This window comes from Marmota flaviventris, chromosome 12 (genome assembly GCF_047511675.1).
Source record: "Marmota flaviventris isolate mMarFla1 chromosome 12, mMarFla1.hap1, whole genome shotgun sequence".
In the NCBI taxonomy this organism is placed as follows: Eukaryota; Metazoa; Chordata; class Mammalia; order Rodentia; family Sciuridae; genus Marmota; species Marmota flaviventris.
Window position 1 is genome coordinate 43192820 of NC_092509.1, and position 26557 is coordinate 43219376.

At 37.3% G+C, this 26557-nt stretch overlaps 1 protein-coding gene across 3 annotated transcripts in view; it reads left to right on the plus strand.

Moving 5' to 3' along the window:
* Nucleotides 1-26557, plus strand: part of Epc1 (enhancer of polycomb homolog 1) — an 89060-nt gene that overhangs the window by 19817 nt on the left and 42686 nt on the right. For 2 of the 3 annotated variants that reach the window (XM_027928477.3, XM_027928478.2), the window contains exon 1: nucleotides 9169-9610. The exons of the other annotated variant lie outside the window; for it this stretch is intronic. In XM_027928477.3, the coding sequence (XP_027784278.1) occupies nucleotides 9458-9610 (153 nt within the window). In that variant the 5' untranslated portion in view covers nucleotides 9169-9457. Of the gene's footprint in view, nucleotides 1-9168; nucleotides 9611-26557 lie in introns of those variants that run through there. 3 annotated transcript variants of the gene reach the window in all.

Here is a 26557-nt window from a genome sequence, read left to right on the forward strand (position 1 = left end):
TTACATAGTATATAGTTAAGGCCCAGAAAGTGAACCATTTCTATAGGGTCATACTGCTGGTAAAGGGTAGATGTCAGATTGGGATCCAGATCTTCAAAGTTGGAAGCCAGTGTTCCGTGCAGTACCTCTTACCACTCTCACTACACTGTGTGGCTGCTTTGAATGCAAATTGTTACTTAACATCTGACTGTTTTTATTCAAAGCACTCACCCTGAGGCAAACAATAGCAACCTGGGCCAAGAGGCCCTAAACTCCTGGGGAGCTTGCTTGACCAGATCTGGAGATGGAGCAGAGCAGTCATTGAACGCCCATTTGATGATGATAATCATTTGCTAATGAAGTGAAAAGAGGCAATAGAGTTCCTTGTGGATGTAAACATACAGATGTTTCAAAACTAAATGGAAATCAAAATATTTTGAAGATGAATAATATATTTTTATGTTAGTTTTATAAAATCTTTCAGGTCCTTGGTTTCATTTGAGGATTTCTCTTTTTCCTTAGCTAAAAGTTTTTGAAGCATTTACAAACAATATTATGCTTTATACCCTACATACATAAAAAAAAAGAAATGCTCAAGACTAGGGATGTAGCTGAGTGGTAGGACATTTCTCTTGCATGCATGGGATCCAGGGCTCAGTTCCTAGAGCTATAAGAAAAACAAAAACAAGTAGCAAAAAATAAAGCTCAGAAAACAAAAGTGATCTGTTGAAAGGAATAAAGTACAAATAACATTAAGAAATAGCTTGTTTTTATTGAGCATGACTTTTTAAATCAGGCCCTTTCATGCTCTATGCATTAATTATTTCATTGAGTCCTTGTAACAACTTAGCAGATTCTTACCATTCTTAAGAATGGGGAAACTACAGCTCCAAGAACTTTAATTAGAGTCAAAACATCTTTAATCAAAGTTCAACATGTTCTTTTCATTAGAGAAATTTTGGGAATGAAATAAGGTTAAATATTTTTAGATAATTTGGTGTTAACAGGAAATATATTGCCAAGGTTTAGCAATCTGCTCAATGCTAGGTGCCTCTCAGAATTCAGTTCAGTTTTATATTTAAATGTCTCTTTCACATTGTTTTTTTAGCAGGGTAAAAATCTTAATGGCAATAAATATAGTACTCTACATTTGTTAAATCTTTAGACTTCTTCAAGTTTTAGATAAACAACTTGATTAGAAAAATCTTCTGTTTTCTTAAATTCTTTTGACTAGAATTTCCCAAAATGTGCTCTTATAGAATGAAAAGTATTAATTAATGATCCATATAAAGGGGCTCCATTTTTAAATAAATTTGAAAAAATAATGTGCTAAGCATCAGTAAATGGCAGGACTTCTCTGAGCCAATACCTATCTTCATGAGCTTATACTTATCTTAAGAAAAAAGATATCATAGGCAGTATTTCCCTAACTTATTAGATTGATTGATTAGTTGACTGATTGATGTAGTGTGGGAGATCAAACCCAGGGCCTTCTATCTGCTGGACAAGCACTCTACCACCGACCTACATCCCCAGTCTTTACTAGTTTTATATATTACTCTTTATATAATTCCCATTTCAGTGTTATATGAAATATACTTATGGGAAATGCTAAATGAATATCAGGAAGAAATACTCATTTTTAAAACCTAGGTTTTTGCCAGTTACTCAGATGGATAATAAAATTGTCAATCTTTATTTGTATAGATTTGACACAATCATTATTCAAAGAACAGGTAAAACACGTGTCTTAAACCATGAAAATTTAAATCATTTTTATTTTTAAAATTATATCAAAATTATATGTGTGGTTTATAATAAAAGTCACTATTCCTTAAGAGAACAATGTGTAAGTAAATTATGGTACATACACAGGAGAATATCTGTCAAAAAAATATTCTTAGGGCTGGGGTTGTGGCTCAGTGGTAGAGCACTCGCCTAGCATGCATGAGGCACTGGGTTTGATCCTCAGCACCACATAAAGATAAAAAATAAAGATATTTTGTCCACCTAAAACTAAAAAATAAATGTTTAAAAAATATTCTTAGAAGAATATTTAATTAGATAGGAACATCGTCAAATGATATTGAGAAGTAAAGGCCACAAAACAGAATATATGGTATTTATTCTGGTATTATAAAATAAGCACATTTTAAAAAAGCAAAAATAAAAGTTAAGAAAGCCAGAAAACACTGACAGAAATGAAAATATCAAAATGTAAACCCAATGAATGAATCAGTTAAAACCAAAATGTATCATCACATCCAAACACAGTCTTCTTGTTTTGGTTTTTGGCTTTATGAGTTTCATGTTTGGGAACTTTCATTCAGAAGAAATGTTAAGACCTGAATGAGGCTCATACCTTTGTCAGTAACTCAAGAGACACAACAGCGGTCTTTGGTGCATTAGCTTATGCAGCTATAAATATACAAGTATGTTTTACTGTATCACCAGGATGATGGAGAGACTCATGAATTACTGAAATGTATTCTCATTTAATGTGGGAGGTGCTGATGAGAGTAGCCACTCTGCCTCCCCAGCTGGGTCCTGAAGCTAAACTGATCTTTAGCCTCAAGGTAGTCTTACTTCTCTAAGCAAGCATCTACAAAATTACCATGGGAGGTTACTGAAAATCACTTCAAATTTGTACTTGACATTGATGTGCCAGGTAAACGATTGACTCCTCCAGTTCGCCTCTGGACGCTTCAATCTATCTTCTGCCCTATGTAATCTATCTTACATCCTATGTAAATGTTGCTTGCTATGATCTTCAAGGACCTCATTCTTTTTGCTTCTCCTTGTTGGTCCTTGAAATGCTGACCTCCCTTGGCTTGTGTCCAGGCTTCCGCAGCCTCTTTTCTCTCCGCTGTCTCCAGGATGTGAGAGCTCACTGGGCTCTGTTCTCCATGCCCTCCTCCTCTCACTGCTTGAGTCATTTTCACACCTATAATCTCACTCCATGGTTTGAAGTGATCACTTTCTCTTCCCTGCTCTGCAAGGAAGAACCAGATTGGGAGTGCTCAACTAAGCAGTGGATACAGTGTTACTCAAAGGATCAGTGAAAATAAACACAGTGAGAGGAAACATTTTATTTCACCATTACTGGCTTATTTGATGGTAAGAAAGATAATTCTGTGTCCCAAGTTTCTTTGCCCCAAGCAAAGCTAGAAATAATTTCCTTCCTTGGGACATAGAAGCAATAGTTCAGTATAATCTTTCCATCAATCTTCCTTTGTCTGCCACCCATTGATAAATTTGGCTTAAATCTTTTAACTTAAAGTTTTGTTATTACCAGGTTTTTTTTTTCTTGTTCCTAAATTTCATTCCTTCACCCCTTATGTACCATTTATACAATATAGGTTCATATATGTATGTCTTAGTAAAACTAATGTTCAAGTAGCATGTTCCATCTACTCACAATGACTAGGCATCTAAAGGTTATTCTGTGATTTGCTTTCTTCTCATCTTCTCTCCCTTCCTGCCTTCCTCCCATCCTCCCTCTGTTTTTATCCTTTTGCTCCTCAGAACCTTTTACATGCATTTGATCTATATCCAGCAGTGCCAGTCAGTGGTTTAATGGGTTAACAGTAATTTCATATAATTCAATTTTAAAAGCACACTATCAAATATTTTAAAAATATGTATGGTTTAATTCTTAAATTTCTAATTTTTCTAAGATGGACTTTTGTTCTTCTGGCAAATTATTGTGATGTATGACATTAAGAGACAACAAAATAATTTCTGCATTATTAGCTACCCATTATTATTGTTCAAGGTCAAGTTCCCAGTGGGTTTCTAATTATTCTGCCCACCACTCTTCAATTGTATCTGGTTGTACCCTCATTAAAATGCCATCACTTCAGGGGTCTCAATTATCTACCTGCATGATGAGGAAAAGAACAGATGATTTATAAGGATTAAAGGAGTCAAGTCTTAAAAATAGTCAAACTTATCCAATTACCCTTTGGGATTGGAAGGTTATTCTAAATTTTGGCAAAATCCTTACTGTCCTCAGAGTAAATTTTCTTCAACTTTAGGGTTTACATCACACAATGAGATGTACTATACATCACTCTCTCTCTCTTTTTTAATTCCAATATTGCTGAAACCATTTTATAGATTTTTAAAAATTCATTCTCAAAGTTTAAGTCATATATTTCTTTCTCTTTTCCCCCTTTCATTTATTTATTGTTTGGTTAATATTTATATTGAAGATGAAGTTAAACTGAAATAACTTTGAATCCTTGCCCATTATTCTTTTAAGTTAGAGACAGATTGTTTTAACATATATATTGAATTATTATATTTTATATCAAATGTCATTCCTAAATATCATGTACACTAATCCATCTATAAATCACAGTGTAAAGAAATCAGTATCAGTTGTGCAAATACTGTTTTTGTTAAATATATTGCCATGCAAATTGTAATATTTTGTTAGATGAAAAAAAAAATACAATAAAGGGCTCCCAGTTTCCTAGCTGTTATGTTGCAAGAATTATTTACTGTCATTTCTTTATGTAACTTATTATGAATATAAAAATATAGAAAAAAATGATTACTTTGAGTGAAATGTACTAATTAGTATTACTACTTTTTGACCAGTGCTTTCAATTCTAGCATTCTACCACTTTTTATTGATGAGATTGCTCTGTAGTCATGTTTTAAAGACATTAATTTCACATTTTCCCAATTAAATATAAACACAGTATATTCCTCTGTGAGCTTGAAGGTATCATGTCTTATTGTTTCTCTGAGGTTGCATAATTCTGAATAAACATTGAGTAAATATTTCTTGAATGCTTAAAGGAATGAGGAACCTAGATTCCAGCTACCAAAACCGGTATTATGGTTTTTAATCTTGTAGTCTCATCAAAGGAAACTTAACTCTGAGCAACCCTATCTATTCTTGCCCTCATTCCTTCTTGCCTTATAGGAAAAGGGTCCTAAAGTTAATCCATTAAAATGGTTTTTTTGCTTTTACTACAAACATGCCCACATCACTCCCACCTTCAAAAACCACAAAGAATTTGACCCAGATAACCACCCTTTGTCTGTCACCATCTCTCTGTACTCCCTTCTTTGACAAGCCCTCAAAATCTCTCTCTCTTCTCATGTTATGTTCGGTCTTCTGACTTCACTTTAATCAGGTTTCTTAGGCTCCCTCTGGATTCTCAACTCAGCAATGCCCTTCCTCAGTTTCCTGAATATAGGCAGATCACACAACCTCTCTAAACCCAACAAGACATACATAATTGGGCTGGCATCAAAATAAATGAAATAAGGCAAAGTCCTTCTGCATCTCCTAGCATGCAGTAAGTGCTCAAGGAATAGTAGGTATTACTCTTACTGATCGAAAATTTAGTAATCGGATATCAGCGATGAGAAAGTTTCTTGTAGGTTTGGGACTTATTTTGAATTCATCTAATTGTTCCCTTGTTCTTCAGATTAGGGAATTAGAGCCCAGGCAAATTAAATAGTATTTCATTAAAGAGGTAATACCTGGGTTGGATTTTGAAGGATAATAACAGTAGCTTACATCTACTGAGTACTCACTGTGGGCAGGAACCATTCTAAATGCCTCTCATGGATTGTTTTATTTAATCTTCAAGACATTCCTGTAAAATAGGAGTTCAGTAGCTAGAAGTAGATGTGTTATAGTCTACTATAACAGAGGAGAGAAAAGAAAGAATAAAAATCTGGAAGCAGGGAAGATGTGTTGATTTCTGAAGATGTTGATGAGATGAACTGAACATCTAAAGACTTAAGCAATAAAGAGAGATGATGTTGGAGAGAGTAAGGCAAAATTATAGGAGGACTTTAATTTGAATTTGGCTTTACTGATAGGAAAAAAATAAATAACAGTTATAATATATGCTTGGGGAAGGGGAGATACTGAATAAAAGTAGGGTTTTAGGTATATTGATTTGGTGACATGCACTATGAAGCCCTGCTAAGGGCTGTGTACTGTGTTCTTCATATAAAAACAAATCACATTTCATTAGGATAACATGGTACATAATTATTATTACCATTAAGACTTACGTCTCTACTTTCTAATCCTACTCTGTCCACTCAAATTCTTACCTGTTTCATCATACAACAGGATTTTTGTTGGAGTATCCTACTGAACTCTGGCCATCTAAACTTCCCTATCCTCAGCACCACCTGGCAGTTGCTCCTCCCTCCAGCTGGAACATACAATTGTGTTTTCTCACATGAATACCTTTTCTCCTACCATTTCATTCCTGTTACTAGCTGGAATCTTTGCCATCTTTCAGAACCAAATTCCATGCTACCTTCTCTATGATGTCTGATCAACTCAGCTGGAACTTCCAGAGCACTGCATTTCACTACATTGCTTGTCATTTGATTAACTGGCTATCCATTTACCAGTACCTTATTTGTGTCCCCTGCAATGACAGTACTGTGTACCTCGCTGATTATACGATTGTGACATGAACTGAAACTGTTTAAACATTGCAAATCCCTTTTTATGCATGTTTCCCTTTGAGGAAAGGTTAGTATATTTGGGGGTTAACCCTAGTATACATTCTTGCAGCATTGAGAATAGTAAGTCACTATTATTGGGACACTTAGAAAAAAGGGAACTTTAAGTTGGAAATAGAAAGGAAAGTTAAAAATAGGGCAGGATTAACTATTTTTTTCAAGGAATGTTTGGGTTATATAAAGAAAGTTGAAGAAAATTAAATATGAACCTTTATAGCTATACTCCTGCCCTTTAGGATGGAAAGACATGTACTGGATATAGGACAGACTTGGGGCTCAAGCCTCTGGGTCCTTGGGAACTCAGAAGGAACTAGGAATAGGAAATCTAGAGCAATGAGTAGCTAGGTAGAAATTTAAGGGGAAAGAGAATGTCCCTTTGATAGTGTATGATCTGCAAAAGATCTACTGAATTTGTAAGCAAATCTGTGAACTTACCACAGAGGATGATTTGAGAATTTCTAGAAAACAAGGAATTTATTTGTAGAGTGTCCATTATTAACAATTGTTCAAAAGTTATGTTTTCCCACAAATACCTTTTCTTCTACCATTTCATTCCCATTACTAGCTGGATTCTTAGCCATCTTTCAGAACCAAACGTGGAAACGGTTTTCTGCATGCTGTTGTTATTTTAGTGAAGTTTAAAAAAAATCACTTCCTTGGTTTACTCATGACTTAAGACCCTGTTTTGTCCTATAAAATCCAAGTTCCTCAATCATAAATTCCACTACTAGGATTTTCAGGAATCTAATATTGTAGGCTGGAGAGGACTGTTATTATATTGTTATAATCAGCCAGTATTTTCAGAATGGTTAAATCTGGCTAAATAGGTGTCATATTCCACAGTAAAGCTGGGCTATTCGTAAGGTTCCCAGAATGTGACATGCGCTCTCTGCTCTGAGGTCTTTGCTACTGTCCTTGCCTAAGATATCTTTCTTCCCTTCCTATTTTGCTACGTTAACCCATACTTATCCCACATAATTTGACTCAGATATCATCTCCTCCAAAAAGCCTTCCCTGAATACTTCATTAGAGTCACTTCCCTGGGTTGGACGCCACTCCAGTCTATTCCCAGTCTATTCATCAAAATGCCCCTCTGCTTGTGGCATTTAGAATTCACCTGTATTGCTCCACACTGTGTGAGCTCCTCCAGGAGTCCTTTGGTTGACAAGTCAGCAGCAACACACTAAGAAGTCTATAAGGACTCTATAAATGTTTGCTCATTGAGTGAATAAATAAATGCATGGTCTCCATATAGGAAAGGCAGGTTTAAGCTCCTCTGCCTCATAGAGGTGAGTTTTCAATATTGGAATTTTAAAATAATCTTGGAGAACAGCAATCTACCTCTTTGTCATCTCCCCACCTGGTGAAGTGTAGTAAAGTATGCTAGAATTTCCCCAAGTGTGCTGTTATAGCACACTTGGTAATAAAGGTGATAATTAATGGCATCTAGAAACCAACCTGGAAGATAGCAGTTTGTCTGTATGACCTAAGCTAATAACACCTCATATAAAAAACGGTATTTAACGATTATTCTTACTACGTAGCCCCTAGCAGGAAAAGCAATTTTTTTTTTCTGGGTGAACATTTGAAATTTTGCTGCCAAACTTATTAAACCCACTAGAAGGAGATCTCTGGATACCCATTTTCATGTGTAATATGAACCAAATAAATGTTAGTAATCTATCATATCATTTAATCTCTCCTAATAATTCAGCCTTTCTTTTGTGGGGAGTGGGGGGATTGGCGAGTGCATTACAGGTTTTATATGATTAAATTTTATCAAGCTGTTCAGAGAACAGATGACAAGTGTGAATCCGTGGCCAGGTCGAAACAGCATTTGCTTCCAATATAAACACCAAGTAGATATAAAGAACTCGGTCTAGAATTGAAGGCCTTGCTTCAAATGTTTTCTCTAAAGATTACATCGTATCCTTTGCATCAGTTACAATAAAATAGTATACACGAATAGTTAAAATGTAAAACTGGAGGGGAAAAAATTACTTTGGATCGGAATAGAATAGCATTTATAATGAGCGGGGTGGGTGGGAACCTGACCAATGATCAAATATCATGGATACTTAAATGATACTTTGAAATGATCCAAAGTTTCATGACACAGAAATAATTGCTGCTAAAAAGTTTACCCAGAGTAACGTTTTGCCCCTGATTTCGTTTGCATTTTTATTTTAAAGTCCTAAATTGCCGCGATCAGTAGGATATGGGCAGCGCCTCCGGAGCGCCCCTCGGACGCCCGGCGACCGCGGCCTCGACCCCTCGAAGCACCAGGCAGGGATGACACCGGTGCCCGAGCCCGGGACTCCGGGGCAAAAGCACCGCCGAACAGCTCTCCCCCGCTGCCGTTCGACAAGCCGGCGTGCGGGTGCAGACAGTTTTCCGGCACCTTCGCCCGTCAGAAAACGGCGCTGGGAGGGAGCGAGCGAGAGCGAGCAGCTGGAGCGCTGGAGGGCGAGCAGTCCCCACCGGCCGGCTCCCGGCGTCCGAGCGCCCGCCAGCGCCGCTGCCCCCTAGGCCTGCCGCCCCCCGGCCGGCGCAGGGCGGGGGCCGCGGCAGCCCGGCGCGGGGAGCTAGGTGGCGGGCGCCGGGGGTTGGCGGGACGCGCGCTCCGTGCCGGCGCCGGCCTCGAGCCCGCGCTCCCCCCCCCTCCGCGTGCCCGCGCCGCTGCGCGATGCAGTGTGGGGAATGGCTGGGGTTGGCTGAAGAGCGCACAGTGGAGTTTTAATGTCCGCCATGTTGGCCATGGCGTATTGAAGAGAGCGAGCGAGAGAGGAGCGGAGCGGCACAGCCTCCCACCCTCCCGGCTGGTGTTAGTGCCCGGACGGCGGGTTTTGTGCTCCGCCCCTCAAGTCCCCGGCAGCGGTAGGCGAGTGGGGACCGAACCCCCGGTTCTCCATGATCCCGCTGGCCGGGGCCGTTTCCCCAGAGCGGAGAGGTATCTGCTGCGCCTGAGATGAGTAAACTGTCGTTTCGGGCGCGGGCGCTAGACGCCTCGAAGCCGCTGCCGGTTTTCCGCTGTGAGGATCTGCCCGACCTGCACGAATACGCCTCGATAAACCGGGCCGTGCCGCAGATGCCCACCGGAATGGAGAAGGAAGAGGAGTCGGTACGTGTTAACTCCCCTGTCCGACCCACCGCCAGGCCCCGCTCCTCTGCTGCCTGCGGCGGCGGCGGAGCAGCAGACCCACACAAAATGGCCGCCATCTTCTCTTCGCCGCCGACTCTCGGTCGCCGGCCGGGCCTTTACCCTGCCTTCCCCGGCCTAGACCCCCGGCCGTCGCGGCCCGGCGGGCCCTCCTCGAAGGCCACCCGCCGACCCCGGTCACTTGTACCCGGGCCCCGCGGAGTTCGGGGGCCCGAAAGGCACAAAGGGGTCACGTGACAAGGCTGCCGGCAGCCATTTTGTGGTCTCAGTTCTTGGGTTGGGCCTTGTGCATCCGGAGAGGGGAACAGGCTGGGTGGCGGTGGGGGTGCGGCGAGCCGGGAGCCGCGGACCCGCCTGCAGCTTTTCCGCGGGCCGCTGGGCGGCGCTCTAGGGCCATCGCGGCCTCCGCGCCGCTGCCGGCGCCGAGGAGCGAAGGTTCTGCGCACAGGCGGGGAGTTTCACTTCCCGGAGGCCTGGACAGCGTGCCGGGCTCAGTGCAACCCCACGTGGAGCCTCCGAGGGCCGGGCCAGGCGGACTGCAGGCATTTGAGGCTGGTGTCCTCCTCTCCCTGCAATGAAATGTCGGGATGCTCCGTGTTTGCCCATACGACTTAACATTCATGGAAAACTTACTATTTGCAGTATCCTCTTTCTGGAACGTGTGCATGCATCCCCTGTGCCAGTTAGTCGGAGGATAGTAAACGATTATCCCTGACTTTTTCTTTGATCCTGAAAAATGTGTTGCAGATTTGTTTGGACTACGTGGCTCTTCCAAAGCCCTGCAACTTTATTATTCATTTATCTGTAAAATAAATTTAATTTCGCCTGCTTTCAGGTCTCTCAAAGGGAGGGAAAGGTCTGATTTAAGTAAATGTCAAAGACCAAAGAGGGTCCTTTTTAATTCATAACGGGACTTAAGTGAATTCCTTCAGAGATCTTAACATTGAGATGTCTAAATTGGGTGGGTTTTAATATTTAAATGATTTATAGCTAATTGACAGTCATTGCTGTGGCTTTACCTTGTTGTGGAAGTTGGGTTCAGACACAAGGATAATAGAATCTTCCTCTCATTTCCCCCAGATCCTTGACAGTATAACTTGATGACTTCTAATCCTAAGGAATTGCATACCTTGGTTTTCAGGTACAGCCATTTAAACAGGGTGCAGTGTATTGACAGTTCAAGGAAGTCAAGGATTCGCGTGGACTTGTGTGCTACAAATTTGTTGTGGAAAATTGTACTGTAATACTTCTATTGGTATTGTAAGAATTTTTAATGTAGAAACTATGCTCTGTAATGTTGTCTTTGAAAATAAAACTCTTTAAACTCTTTGGGTTGGTTAACCTTTTAAAATAAAATAGTTGTGACAGTCGAATGTTACTTTTTGAGAGTAGCATCCAACTTTACAGATAAGTTAAGTGTATGTAGTAGTTGAGATTGTCTAGTGTAGTACTGACTTTCAGCACATCACCTATGAGAATCGTACCTTTTATTTTTACTTGTATGATCTTAGAGTAGAATGGTGCCATTTGTTTATTTTTAAATAAGTGATTTGTTTTTTTTTTAATTAAAGTACTTGTGACTGCAGAATCTTGTCTTTTGGTTTTATTTTTGTTTCTCTTTATAATTTTAACAGATAATAACTTTCAAGTTAGGAGTTGGTGTTACCCTGCCCTGGAAATTAATTTGTAGTTCTTGTTTTGCAGCCAAGGAATGGGAGAACCTGATTAAAGCAAGACGGCAATACAGAATGCTTTAGAACTTTAGTTAAGTCTTGCTTCTATGAATATTTTGGACAGTCCCAAGAGCTACAACCTAAAATGAGAGCAGAGTTCAACTGAAGTATCATGCATGTTAAATTTTGCAGATAATTTTTGCTCACTGAAGTACAGTAGCTATCACTAGGTCATAGCATGTGGATCCCCTATTTTTGAGGGACATAGGGATTTTTTCTTCTTTCATGCTGCCTTTTTCCATCACCTGTTTTAAAAGTTTTCACTTCACAACCAACCAACCGAAACTGTATGATCAGTGAAGCTGAATAAGTACTAAACTTAATACAAGAATGTAAAGAGTTCCTGGTAATCCTGTGGTTGCATGTCCTTAGTGGTAGGTCATATAAATCACAATTTTGAAAAAAGCATGTTATGCATTGTTGAAAATATATAGTAAACATAAAGGTAATTGAATTCTAAGTAAACCTTAGAAAAAACAAAACTGTACATAGTTTGCTGGAAGTACTTCTTATTTAAAGAGGAAAAGTTAATTAAAACAGACTTCTGTTTTTGACATATTGATTATGCCTTCTATTAGCTCCCCATAGTCTAGAACCTGAATTGACTGGCTAGCTTAGCAAAAGTACATATTCTTATTTTGGGGGCAGATTTAGATGAGGATAGTTTTTTTTTTTTTTTTAATATTTATTTATTTTGTTTTAGGTGGACATAGTATCTTTATTTTTTTTATGTGGTGCTGAGAATCGAACCCAGTGCCTCACGTATGCTAGGCGAGCACGCTACCACTTGAGCCACATCCCCAGCCCCGAGGATAGTTTTTTACATACCACTTTATTAATAAAAAGCATTTAATGATTGGAATACATCTGCAAAATTGTCATGTGAAATATACCTAATAATTATTATATTTGTGGTAAATTTAGTACAAATCTTTAACATATGAAAAGAATTTAATAACTTATACTCGCATTTAGCTTATTTTAATCAAAGCTGACAACACTGGTCTAAATAGTCATGCTTGTTAATTTTAAAGAAAACAGTTTTAAGTAAAATCCCTCATCCATCTTCCCTGCCCCTGGTCTTTTGGAAATGAAAAACATTACTCAACTTTAGAACTTAGTTATTTTATTATTGTAGTAGAATTGAAAAATAATATATAAATATAATCGATTGAAAAAATAATATATAAATATAATCGATTGAAGGACTTATCTGGATCCTGATGTTAGGGAGCAAATATTTAAATTCATTCAATGAAGTAAGTTGCAAGTTGGTAATGCAAAAGATAACTTGATGAAAACCTGGTATTAATGAATTACAGATATAAATTTTAAATGATTGAGAAACAGTGGACCATCATCACCTCTATGAAATAAATGAGTCCCTTTGAGTATTGAACAAAAAGTTAAGTTGGAGGCAGATGTCCCATTATAATTTATCATTTCTAACTTCATAAAGTCAATTTTATTATCTTTATGCTATTTATTGCCACAGTTTTACATTTATTTGAAACGATGTACATTACCAAAAAGATTAGTCCTATGAGATTTTGTTTTGTTTTGCTTTGTTTTTTGGTACTGGTACTTGAATCCAGAGGAGCGTTACCAATGAGATACATCCCCAACCCATTTCATTTTTTATTTTGAGACAGGTTCTCACTAAGTTGCTTAGGGCCTAAGTTGCTGAGGCTGGTCTTGAACTTGCCTTCCTCCTGCCTTAACCACCTGAGTCACTAGGAGCACAGATGTGCACAACTATGCCCAGCTTCAGATTTTTTAAATTGACTTACGTTGATTAAAATTGGAGTTTTAAGTTAAATCCTCCATTTTGGTAATACCACTTTGGGATACATCTTAAAAAGTTCTTTTTAAAGTGTTGTTTAACAAGTTGGAGTGACTTATCCTCCATATAACATTTTTCATGGGGTTGTATTGGTGTATGTTTCCATTTGTGAGGAATAGAGACTTATGATATTTGATGTGTTTGGGATGTGAAGTATGATATCAACCAATTCAGAAGCAGGGTCTAGCTATCATACTGTGACAGCTTATCTTTATAAGGTTCTACCTGGACAAGATAGTCTTACACTCCTACTTTTGTCTCCTTCATTATTGGCCCAGTATACAGTGTTATTGAGTCCAAGTTAAAGACTTTATTATAAAGTTGATAGGAGGTTTCTTTTTGTTTTGCTTTAATGAGGGCTAAAGTGGCAATGTGCACATATTCCGAAATTTTTTAAATTTTTATGAGTTTAATAGAAGTTTCATAGAAGCAAGTTTCATAGAAGCAAGTTTAAATCGCTTTAAGTGATAAGCTTGAAAGTTTGATTTCTGATTTTTTAAAGAAATCTTTTTGTTTTTAACCTTTAATATTCTAAACCGCAGTTTTTAGCTCTTCCATCTGGAGCTATAAAGATCAGTCCAGATTTCTCTGTTCTGTCCACTCTCTTGGAAGTGAAGAGAAATATCTGAAATCTCAGTTATATTAGAAGGAAAGTTTAACAAAGAACCTACAGATAGTTTGGATTAGAAAGGAATTGAGAGTATTTAGGATTTTTGCTTTAAAGAATAAACAATCCAGATAAAGCCAAAGATAACAGAAATGACAATCTGATTTCAACTTTTTACTTGTCTAAGACATTTTTGAGTAGAAGTTCCTAGGTTCTGAGGGTTATGGGGACAATAGTTCTGGAAGTTGGTGGATTCGCACAAAGTGCATATAAAATTTTGTGATGTATTTTTCTAGAGGGAACGTTCATACTTGTCCCTCAAGCAAATAGTAATGGGCCAGGTCAGAAAGCTCAAGAGTTAAGATAGTCTGTCCTGGAGTTCTTTTGGTTTTGTCCAATCTGATAGTAACTAGAAACAGGATAATTGAAATATTTTAAAAAGTGTAGGCAACCCAGGAAGACACTGAAGACTTAACTATAAAAGGGACCTCTTGAGAATCTAAGTGTCTAGGTACCTAAAGTATTAGTATTAACTTCCATTTCAGTATATAATTTAATATTTCAAATTATTTAGGCTTTGTTTTCTTAGCAATAATAAAAACTAATGGGGTTATGTATTTAAAGGTGTTTTGTGGGTGCTTCATGATCACTAGAGGAATTTTTACTTAATTTTCTTTCACCTCAATAAAATTTAAAAGCATTATTTATTATACAGAGTAGTAAGCAAAGGATAAAAAGCTGTGTTTAAAGGTTCATGATTGTGGGGCAGAATAAAATAGTCTACCAACCAATCTTATTATTTTATTAAACACAGACTGGGCTTGTGTTTTACGTTTTTAATTTTACTATGTCCTGATGTTTAAGTAGTAAACAGATACAGAAGCCATAAAGACACACATATGACAGTGTTTTTTAAGTACTTACTAAGAGTTCAAGAGTCCTGTTTGTATATATTAAAATGTGGATCCTGACTACATTTATTACTCAATTCCTTGGAAAATTAAGGGAATTTAATTGTCAACATCATTTTAAAGGGAACAATAATATGGAATAATTGTATAGTTTGTGATTCTACCTTTTAGAAATAGAGAACCCATAAGGTAATGATAATTTTATATTGTACTTCTGGAATAAAATGAATTGTGAGGGACTGAGAATGTAGCTCAGTGGTAAGAGTGCTTGCCTAGCATGCATACAAGGCCTGGGTTAAGTCCCCAGTATTGAAAGGAAAAAAAAAAGTTTCTAAATACAAAAGTGGTACGAAAACATGAAATATTTTAAAGACAGAACTACAAATTTTAGGGAACTCAGTAAGAACTCAATGTTTTAAACAATTTGATAGTAGTGCTTAATGTGTTTATAAATTGTTGATCGAGTTTCCTAACTTAAAACCAATGATTTCTATAGACATTGTCTTTTGAGTTATTACAGTATTTTAAACTTAGTGGACATCCAACTTTAAATGCATTTAATAAATTTCATCCACCAGCCCTACTGTTGTAGATAGATGAAAAACAAATTTGGTGACCTTAATAAGTCTTTGACACATTATCTGCATCTTAGCTTTGGTGAATGCAGAAATGATGAGTTATTTTGAAGACGTAATGAAGGTTATCTTTTAAATGTCTGGTGTTTGATTCAGCTGGGCGTTTTGGCACACACTATAACCCCAGCAATTCCAGAGGCTGCAGCAGGAAGATCTCCAGTTCAAGGCCAGCTCCGGCAATTGAGCAAGACCCTGTCTCAGATTTAAAAAGAAAATTGGTTTGATTTTGATGCATTCTTCCATAGCTTGCTGAATTTTGCAATGAATTTAAAAAATTTTTTTGTTTCATTTGTTTGCAACAAATTATCAAAGCAAATTATTTTAATTGAATTCCCTTCAGCATTAGCAAGTACCAGCTGAATAAATAACATGTGGCCTTAGAGTAAATCCAGGGACAAAGATAACCCAAAGTTTTAACTGTCATATGGATGACAAATAGTTGTTTTACATTATAGCTATATTATATATGTAAAAGAAAAAACTCTTTAATTTAAGCAATTATTAATTGAAAAAAAACTATCAAACTGGGATTTATGAGACATATGTCCTAGTCTAACCTCTCATGCTGTGTAGGTATACATACATGTTTCCTCAAACCCAAATTTTCTTCATTCAAAAATGAAGAAATGGTTTTATTTCTATTGTGTTGATATTGTCTTTTCAAATGTGTGTTACGTGCTTACAAAATAAGTCTTTAAATCTTTAGTGACTTCCCTTGCATGTTATATGAACATAATTTACAAAGAAGTAAAGATAGTCTAGGTGCATGGGTAATTGGTTCCAATTTAGTCTTTGGAACCTCTGGGATTTACAAGTGGATGCTATAGCAGTATTGTAAAGATTTTGAGTTTAGAGATGGAACTCTGTAGTGATGGTTACAGATTGATGGTTTACCTGTAAGATAATAGTGTGTGGAGGTGAAGTAAAATATAAATATAGCTAGTTGAAGACTAAAACAAAAATTTCATCATTATTCTAATAACTGAGTGGAGAGATTTGAGTGAGGTACGTTGTGTAAGAAACACATAAATACATTTTTTATTGATTCTTGTAGCAAATGTTTATTGCTTATTTGCTATGAGCCAGATACTGTTAAAAGCCCTGTGGATACAACAATGAATAAACAGGGATTGTTTCATGGATTTTACATTATAGACTCTGGGCTCAGAAGGTAGAAATTTTGTTAATCTACTTTGTTAACTGATGTTTTCAGCACCTGAAATAATGCCTGGTACATAGTAAGTGTTCAATATTTGTTCAGTTGAATAACTGAATTCTAATGGAAGAATATAGACCAAAAAGGAAAAAAAAAAAAGATAAAGAAATGGATAAAAGTATGTGGCAGCAGAACAAGAAGTACATAATTTCAGATAGATGAAAGAGGAGGATTTATTTTGCATTGGTGGTAAAGGCACATTTGACCTGAGACTCTAATGTTGTGAATAAGCCCAACATTAATACCTATTAACATCTGGATGGAGAAAGTTCTAGGCAGAGAGCCTGAAGTAGGAACAAAAGGAAGTCCAAAGGAGTAGAGCAAAGTGAGGAAGGGGATGGTTATTATGCCATGAGGACCCACAGGCATTCAGGGGATACCAATCAGATAAGGAATTGTAGGCTACCACAACAAGCTTACATTGCTTGGAAATGAAGTAAGCCATTAGTTTGAGGTAAAGGAGTGACAGGTTCTAACATTTTTTAAAAGATCACTCTACCATGTGGGAAATGAATCATATTAGATAAGAATGATGGCCTTAAGAAGGGTGGTAAAGGTACAAATTAAGAGAATTAGATAGTTTGAGATCCTTTTGATGGTACAACCAACAGAACTTGCTGATGGATTTGGATATACTGATGTGTTCAGAGATGGAGAGAAAGAATCAAGGATGAATCTCTGAGATTTAACTTGAGCAAATTAAATGAAAATTAGAGGAGGGATGTATACAAAGGGTGGAAGAATCTAGTTTGAAGACTTTTACTTGTTCAAATGTAGCTCGAGTTGTGAGAATGGTGTACATTAGAGCAATTTGTGCTCAAGTGTATGATTTGGAAGTCGTTAACGTATGGTTGGTAATTTACGCTGTGCTCAGGTAGAGGAGGAAAATGAGGCTAAAAGTGTCTCAAGAAAGAAGGACATTGGTTAGCTGTGTCCACTGAGAAGATGAGTACTGGAAAGTGGTTGTTTAATTTGATATGCCATTGGCCTGTAACAGTGGAATGGTGGAAATTTCCCTCAGTCTGGCTGATGGCTGATCTGAGCCTATGTGGAAACTTAACAGGTCTCTGAAAGGGAGAAAGGAGTGGTGGGGTTGGGGAGGACAGTTCTGACAGGTCACAGGGCTGGAAATGTTACATCCCCGCTTTCCAGAATGGAAAGGGTTGTTATTACACAGAGCATCAAATGAGAGTCCTCAGAAGGGTTATTCTCTGAGTAGTAGAGTCAAATTAGTGCTAAACTAAATACTTCTGGACTTCTCTTAATAAAGATTGAACAGGAAACTCAACACAATCTAAATTTCAAACAACTTGTGTCCCAGAACAAATACCAAAACTGTTTGAAGGAATAAAGATTCTACAGTTTAAAAGAGTTTGGCCTTCAGTCAAAATTATCAGGCATGCAAAAGAAGCAGAAGAATACGACCCAAAATTAGAAAAAAATGAATCAACCAAAAAAAAAAAATGCCTAGCAATAAGCCTTATAACAGAATTAGTAAATTAAAATGTTAAAAGGGTTAAAAAGAATGTACTATAACTAGTGTAAAAGAATAGAACTAGTATAATAGAACCATTTAAAAGGATGAAATAATTCCATCCCCTCTCTGATTCAAGGACTTTGTTCTAATAACTATTTCCTGTCTCTCCTGGATCAGTCTTATGGAGGGATCTAATTAGGGAAGAAATACTTTTTTCCCCTCTTGAAAAGAAGGAAGTTTTATGAGAAAAATGCACAGTAGTTTGGTGGAGTTGGTAATGAGAGGACAGAATGGTTTATCCTATGATTCTACTTCTCTATGAAGTAGGAGGTGAGGTCATCACCTGAGAGTGAGAAAGGAACCTTAAGAGAGAGGAAGGTAGGTGTGGGAAAGCTAACTTATTAGAGAAAGGAGTAGAATTGATGAATTTGTTGAAGGTGTAGTATTGTGATTATTTAGAAATCAGTCAGCTTATTTGGGCAGTTGAATGGAGATCAGGAGTTCAACTTGATTTCCAGCACAAAGTAGGGTTCATCTAGGGTTGAGCAAGTACAAAGGAGGAATCCAAGGATGAAGACAAAAGTATTTATGAGGTAGATTATTGTGATGGACCATGGAATCTAAACTGGGTAAGCAGGGAAAGAAGGCATCATGGAGATAATGAGTAGTAGAAGATTGACGTAGGACTTTCAGGATTAGAAGGCTCAGGGGAGTCATTCCTTAGAGGAAGGGTGTTAGAATAAGCTAGACAAGTCAGGAGGGTGGGTGGTGGTTACTTGCTTGAGTTAAGATTTCAGAGGTGGTAATAGTTATTAGTGAAGGCAAGATTTAGAGTATAACACAGGAGTGGTGGCAGAGATGGAATAGAAGAGATCAATGTGGGTGTGAAGGTCATGATATTAGATGATTATTCAAATGGATATTATTGTAAAGAATGGATACCAGGGGGGCTGGAGTGTTAGCTCAATGGTAGAGTGCTTGCCTAGCATGTGCAAGGCACTGGGTTCAATCCTCAGCACCATATAAAAATAAATAAAGGCATTGTCCATATACAACTTTAAAAAAATAAAAAGATACCAGAAGTGTGGGGTTTGAGAATATGGTGAGCTAGTGACTGTGACCAAGAGACTGCATATGACATCTTGGGAAAAAAGTGATGGTATTGGTTTATAAGGGGTTATAAATTTTTTTTTTCTAATGACAATGGAAGAAATTATATAGAACCAGCAGTGGGAAGCAAGGAAGATGAATGCTTGACCCATCTGTTAGTTTGGAGGATATAGGAAGAAAAAAGCTATGAGGAGACTCATAGTGTTTGTGGGAGACTACCAGCCTTTAGGTAGAGTAAAAAGATGGGAAAATATTGAAAGCAGTGATGTTTCTGTTTCACAGAACAGAGTGTAAGAGTTTGGGAGTGGGGAAGAGTAAAAGGTAGAGATCAGATTGGTGATAAGAGCCAGGGCAATCCTGTTACATCTCAGAATGGTAATGAATATGAAGAATGAACTCTGAGCTGTAAGAAATAATCCTGTAGCTTGAGATGGTGTGAAATTCTGAAGGGAGGGCAGGTCCACTGGGGAGAAACTGGTGGTCCTTTGAACTCTAGGGAATATCTGCCCTGCTGCTCAGTTGATTAAATATTGTTACAAAAATGAATTTTTGTATAGCACACCTATTTTACCGCTTGGGAAATGGATTTAAAGGTTGTTTGGAACACCAGAGACCTTTGCTTATTTCTCTACAGTGGTTCTTATTGAGAGCTATATACTGTTCTTCCACTCTGGAAACATTCTGGAAATTTGTGAGGGCACTTTTGATTTTCATAAGTATTGAAGGATGTCAGTGGCAAGTAGCAGGAAAGGGCTTATAGTTATACATGTCCCACTGTGCAAAAAACAGTTCCACAAAAGGAAAAATTGCCAGTGTGACTTCTCACTGTCCCGCAAAATATTCCAGTAGATGAAATTCCATTTATAAATTAATTGAGTCTAAGACCTAATTTCATTTTTACATATGATTTTTTTTTAGGTTGTACATGCACTAAAATTTTCAGGAATGCATCTAGTACATAGTAAGAGAATAATGTACTTTTTTTGTTCAGAACTTCGCAGGAGTTATTTCATCAACAACACCACCATTTGTGATGTTTAAATAGCCATAGTACATATCTGTAAAACATATGTTATTTTTAGCTGTTAAGTTCCCAGTGAATTCTCTTGTAAGCATCTGTGAGAACCTCATTTTGTCTTCTTGGGTCGCCCAAGAATTTAAATTAAAATACATATTATGTTACTTTCCCATTTTTTTCCTTCTCTATTTTATAAGTAGGTCCTTGAATTTATTATTTGAACAATGCTTGTATAGGTAGGATAATGAAGGATTTGAAAAGAGTGAGCAAATGGAGTCTGAAAGGTCTGAGAATAGCTGCTTTATTGGGTTCAAAACATGAGCTATGGAGTTAGGCTCCTTTAAAATTCTGGTTGTGCTACTTACCATAAGTAAAAAAAGTATGGTGCTCATGTAGTAAGTGCTCAGATCTTTTAAACTTATTTTAATTTTGCTTTTAATCCTTAAAGGATTGAACTTTATTGTTAGGTTGGTAGGTTCTTTTGGTACTGGGGATTGAACCCAGGGGAGCTTAACTACTGAGCCACATCCCCAGCCCTATTTATTTATTTGGAGCAGGATTTTGCTAAGTTGCTTAGGGCCTTGCTAAGTTGCTGAGGCTGGCTTTGAACTTGCGAAATTCCTGCCTCAGCTTCCTGAGCCATTGGGATTACAGGTGTGCACCATCACACCCAGCTTAAACTGTTTTTTTTTTTTTTTTTTTAATATTTTACTTTTTAGTTGTAGTTGGACACAATACCTTTATTTTATTTATTTTTATGTGGTGCTGAAGATCGAACCCAGGGTCTCGCACGTGCTAGGTGAGTGCTCTACCGCTGAGCCACAACCCCAGCCCCTGGAACTGTTTTTTAAAAAGGTTAAATTTCAACACATTTTCATCATAACATGATATTGACTATAGAGTGTCTGAATATGAGTAGATACTGATTTTTGTATATGCCTAGTTTTATTTATCATTTAGTGGGATGTAAGGTATCTAAAAACATGGCCTTATGTGGACAAGAGAGTTGGTTCATATGGATTGTTTTCTCAGATATACACTTGGTTTCCAGTGGGATGCATAGGATATAGAAAATGTTTTGAAGACTGTTAGCTGCAGGTGTGTATGTGTCGTGTATGGGGGGGTGGGGCGTTCTACACCTTTTAGTAAGGGCTGAACATTTGAGTAAGGGATGTACGTTTGTGTAATTTTTAAGTTTTTGAGTTTGCTCTGCCACTTAATATATTTAAATCTAAGAATTCCTATTCAAGTGTTAGAATACCCTCTTAAGAAGGTTTATCATTGCTTATTTTGTTTTCCTATTTTTAGTTTTCACAACTCCAACCCCTTCCAATTTTTCAGGATGATCTTTCTGAAATAAATTTAGTTGTTACGTTGATATATGAAATCCTTAAATTGTTTATTTTTTTCTCATAGGTTAAAATACAGAAACTCCTTAATAGGATTTACTGGGCCCTGCATGATGTGGTTTCTGTCTCCATTTTCAGTGTTTTCCCTTTTCTCTGTGTAAGCCTGTTTTAGTTATTAGCTCTACATAACATTATCCCCAAATTTAGTAGCTAAACCAGCAAATACCATTTCACAGTTTCTGAAAGCTAGGAATCTATGAGTGACTTATCTTTGTGATACTGGCCCAGAGTCTTTCACTCTTGCCTAGGGTTGCAGTCTTCTAAAGGCTTAACTGGGTTTGGAGAAGGCGCTTCCAGGTTCATTCACTTGGTGCAAGCCTCAATTCCTTGTTGGCCAAAGTCCTCTGTTCATCATTACATGGGCTTTTCCACTGGTTGTCATGATGTCCTTATATCACTGCAGCTGGCTTCCTCCAGTACAACAGATCCAAAAAAAAAAAAAAAAGGAAAAACAGACAAATAAGTTCCTTGGTTGAGTCTCAGTTCCTAGGAATAATTCATGCATAGCTCTCAGCTTTGCCTTTTGGGCTTTTGGTTCTGACTTCTGACACCCCCCCTTAGCCCCCCCCCCCCCCAAAAAAAAAAGTATCACATGTTTGCAACTGAGTGCTTTTCTTAGCTTGCTTCTGTCCCAAATTTGGGGCTCATTTTTATTTTCTGCTGGCTCTTGTTTTTTGAGTTCAGTATACTATAATTCTTCTAAAATTTTTGTTCATTTTCTGTGAATTTTTAGAGGTCTATCCATTAGTTGAAACCATATGTATAAATTCTTTTACTTGTGTCTTTTACTAAGCTTTGCTGAGAGAACACTCTTAAACTTCCCCAACCCCCTATTATTTGGTTAAGAGAATCTGTGAAGCAGGCTGTTTGTCTAACAGTACTGTGAGGCGCCCTTTTTTTTTTTTAATCTTTCTGAGGTCTTAAAAAAATTTAACAGTTGCAGCTGGTCATGGTGGCACAAGCCTGTAATCCTGGCAGCTCCGGAGGATTGCAGCTTCAAAGCCAGCCTTAGCAACTCATAAAGGCCCCAAGAACTTAGCAAGATCCTGTCTGAAAATAAAAAATAAAAAAGGGCTGTGGATGTGGTCTAGTGGCTAAATGCCCCTGGATTCAGTCCCTAGAACCAAAAACAAAACAAAAAGATTGTACAGTTACTCCCTTGACTTAGTTTATGCACGGTGTTTTTGGGGCCTTGGATTTTATCTTGACTCAGGGTCAATTTCTAAATTTTAGCATATTTTGTAGTCTAGAGAGACTGTAAATTTTCCTTAAGAGTTCTTTTTTTTTTTAAATTTTTTTTTTTAAGTTATTGGCGGACACAACATCTTTGTTTGTATGTGGTGCTGAGGATCGAACCCGGGCCACACGCATGCCAGGGGAGCGTGCTACCGCTTGAGCCACATCCCCAGCCCTTTAAGAGTTCTTGATTTAGCTTATTTTCATTTTTCACTGTATATAGCAGAAAAAACAAGGCAGCACTTGTAATTGTGGTTGAAAATTCTCCTTAGTCACCCAGTTCATTAGGTAAAGTTTCCACTTTTCACATAACTTAATGGTATCAGTGTTATTAAATTAAATCCCCTTCCTAACGGGATTTGCCTTCCTCCAATTCACTTTCTATCCCTACCTCAGCCATATGGAACACCATGAGGTTTTATTAGGAGCTTCTTCATCAATGCCCATCGTTCTGGTTCCAAGGCCATTCTCATATTTTAGTTTTTGTTATGGTTCCAAGGCCATTCTCATATTTTAGTTTTTGTTATGACGATGGGGACTCACTATCAACATATGTACAGTTACACAACTATCCAAAATTTAGCATCTCAAAACAACTGTATTCTCAGTTTTTGAGGATCAGCAATTCAGGAGCAGCTTATTATTGGATAGCTCTGGCGTAGGTTCAGAAATGCTCTTCAGGGTTGCCAACCCTGCTTCTACATTCTCCTTTCAGGCTTACTCTCAATGTTGGCTGGAGGCTTCTGTTCTCATCACACAGGCCTCACAACATCTGGCTTTCCCAAGAGCAAGTGATGGAAGAAAGGAGTAAGAGCATGCCCAAGACAAAAGCTGCAATCTTTATAACCTAATCTTTGAAGAGACATACCTTCGCTTCTGCCTTAGGCTATTCATCATGGCCCAACCAATGGTACATCGCATAGGGAAACTACCTGAAAGTATGAATATCAAAAGGCATTTGTCACTGGGTACTGCCTTGGAGACTGGCTACCACAGACCCTGTCAGTGAACTGAACTGTTGCTATACTTGATGTTTTTGTTGTTGTTGTTGAGCATGCTCTTTCTCATCTCTGTCTTTGCTTACACTGTTCCTCTTTACCCCTGTTGCTTTTTCTTTTTCCTTTTTTATATTCACTCAGCAAGCCGCTTTACTGTCAACTCTTCCCAAGCCCCATTACAGCTCCTGAACTTTAGAAAACAAGTTGATTTTTATGGTTATTATATAAGCCCTTTGGAAATAAAAGCATGCTCTTTCTTAAAAGTTTAATATTGTAGTGACACAAATGTTTCTGTAAACATCAGGCATTTAGTGATAACTGTGTCTTCTAAAATGGTAATCAAATACCTGTTTTGTTTGTCCTTGAGTTTTTGGAGTGAAGCTAATGAAATAGGATTTAAACCATGTCTTATGGGAAGGAAATGAGTTGGTATTAATAAACTAGAATTTTTAGCCAGAGAAAATTTCATGACCTTTTCCCAAAAGTACCTGTTGAATATTGTGTTAATGTATGAGATGACTCATACATGAAATATTTGTAAACTTAAATTTTCAAATTATAATGCTGACTTTCCCTATGCACTGTGGGGTCTACAAACATATCTTTTCCTTCAGGCGGTTTATAATTCAGATGGCAAATAAAGACTGTCTGAGGTTTTTTGTTTTGTTTTTTAACTGTTGTAAAGATCAAAAATATTTATTTTCACTTTGAATAGTTTGTATATTACCACTTAGTCTAATAAAAATGTGTAAGCCAACTACTAATAATTAGTGCCTGAAAAGTAATCTTTTTTTTTAACCATTTAAATATAAGTACAATAAATCAGGTAAAATAAAAATCAGTTATATTACTCTTAATTTGTTTTCTATGTTAATGTTCTTTTTCTCTGATCTGACAGGTTTGAAAATGAAAATTTTGGTTGCAGTTACCTTATTACCTTCTTTGAAGTTTCATTTTCATCTATCATAGTGGCACATGAGAATTCTGTATAAATTTTCCTTTTTGTAAATTTTTTCTTTGAAATACAATTCCTCTAAAATATAAGGTTTGTTTTCTTAATTTTCTGTGTGCCAGGGAATTTTATAGAATTAACTCTCTAAATATATATAGTCCTTGATTCATTTGTCTTGGATTTTTCTGTACACTAATACTAATGTAAAATATCCATGAATATTTTTTTATTTTTTGATATCAGGGATTGAATCCTGGGGTGCTTAGACCTTTGAGCCACATCCCTACCCCATTTTATTTTGAGACAGGGGTCTCACTAAATTCCTGGGATTGACCTTGAATTTGCAATCCTCCTGACTCAGCCTCACGAAGTATTTGGGATTACAGGCATCATATGCCACCATGCCCAGCTAAATCCATGGAGTTTTATTTCATCTTTTGCTTGAACTTTTATGCTGTGATTTGTACAGTAGACATGACTTCAGAAATTCCTTATAATTTTTGTAGTGATGAAATAAACAGTTTTCACTAAGCCTTATCAATTGGGAAATAATGGAATGTAATCTAATGTTTATTAAAATAAATGGCATAAAACAAGATGACCACTCATTCTTAATATACATATGTCTTCTAAAAGGCTTGCTGGGGCTAGGTGGTAGTAGTACACACTTTTAATCCCAATAATTGAGGAGACTGAAGCAGGAGGATTATAAATTTCTATGCATTGAAGCATTGCTCCCCTATAGGTTAGGTTATTAATGAATCTCCCAGGAATCCTTCATTTCCCAGCACTAGATCACTTAGTTGTCCATTCATTATGAAAACTGGGCAACTTATATTCTCTCTGAAAAAGTAAAAAAGGTTGGGAATGTAGTTTAGTGGTAGAGCAACCTTGTGTTTAATCCCCAGTGCCACAAAAAATAAAAGTAAAAGGATTGCTGGGGTTTTTGATTTCTTTTTTCTTTCTTTCTTTTTTTTTTTAATATATGAGGGGATTGAACTCAGGGGCACTCAACCACTGAGCCATATCTCCAGCCCTGTTTGTATTTTATTTAGAGACAGTCTCACTGAGTTGATTAGCACCTTGCTTTTGATGAGGTTGGCTTTGAACTCATGATTCTCTTGCCTCAGCCTCCCAAGCCACTAGGATTACAGGCATGCACTATCTTGCCTCGCCTGCTGGGGCTTTTTAGAGATGTTGTGATAAAAATTCTGTTCATAATGTATTCAGATTTACTGTATATCCCAGTGAAAAAGAAAACTAGGATGAAATTTTAGATAGGCTGGTAAAAGTTTAAAATAAATAAAAGTTAAAATTGCAGTATAATGGTATTTTTATTTGCTATGTATTTCATGTTATTATCTCCATTACTACTTTGCTAATTTGAGGTACTATCATCTCTTGCCTAAATTTTAAATAATCCTTGCAAGAATGCAGCTGCTACCTCCCCAGTATTAACACAACCAGTGGTCCTTTGAAAACAAATCTATTGTATCATTCTTGCTAAAACCTTTTCCCTTTGTTTTCAAGTGGGAAGTATACTGGGCTTTCTGTGATCTGTCCTCTGCCTCTTTCCCTCCCTACCTCTTTTTATTTCCTCCAAAGCCTTCAAGTTTCCTTCAGCCTTAGGATCAATTCTTGTTTATTTTTGTGTATTAAAAACTGATCCCCTGAGTTAATTTAGTAATCTCCCAGGAGTCCTTCAGATCCTAGCTCAGGATCACTCCTTTAGTTGTCCATTATTAGTTGTCTATTGTAGATTC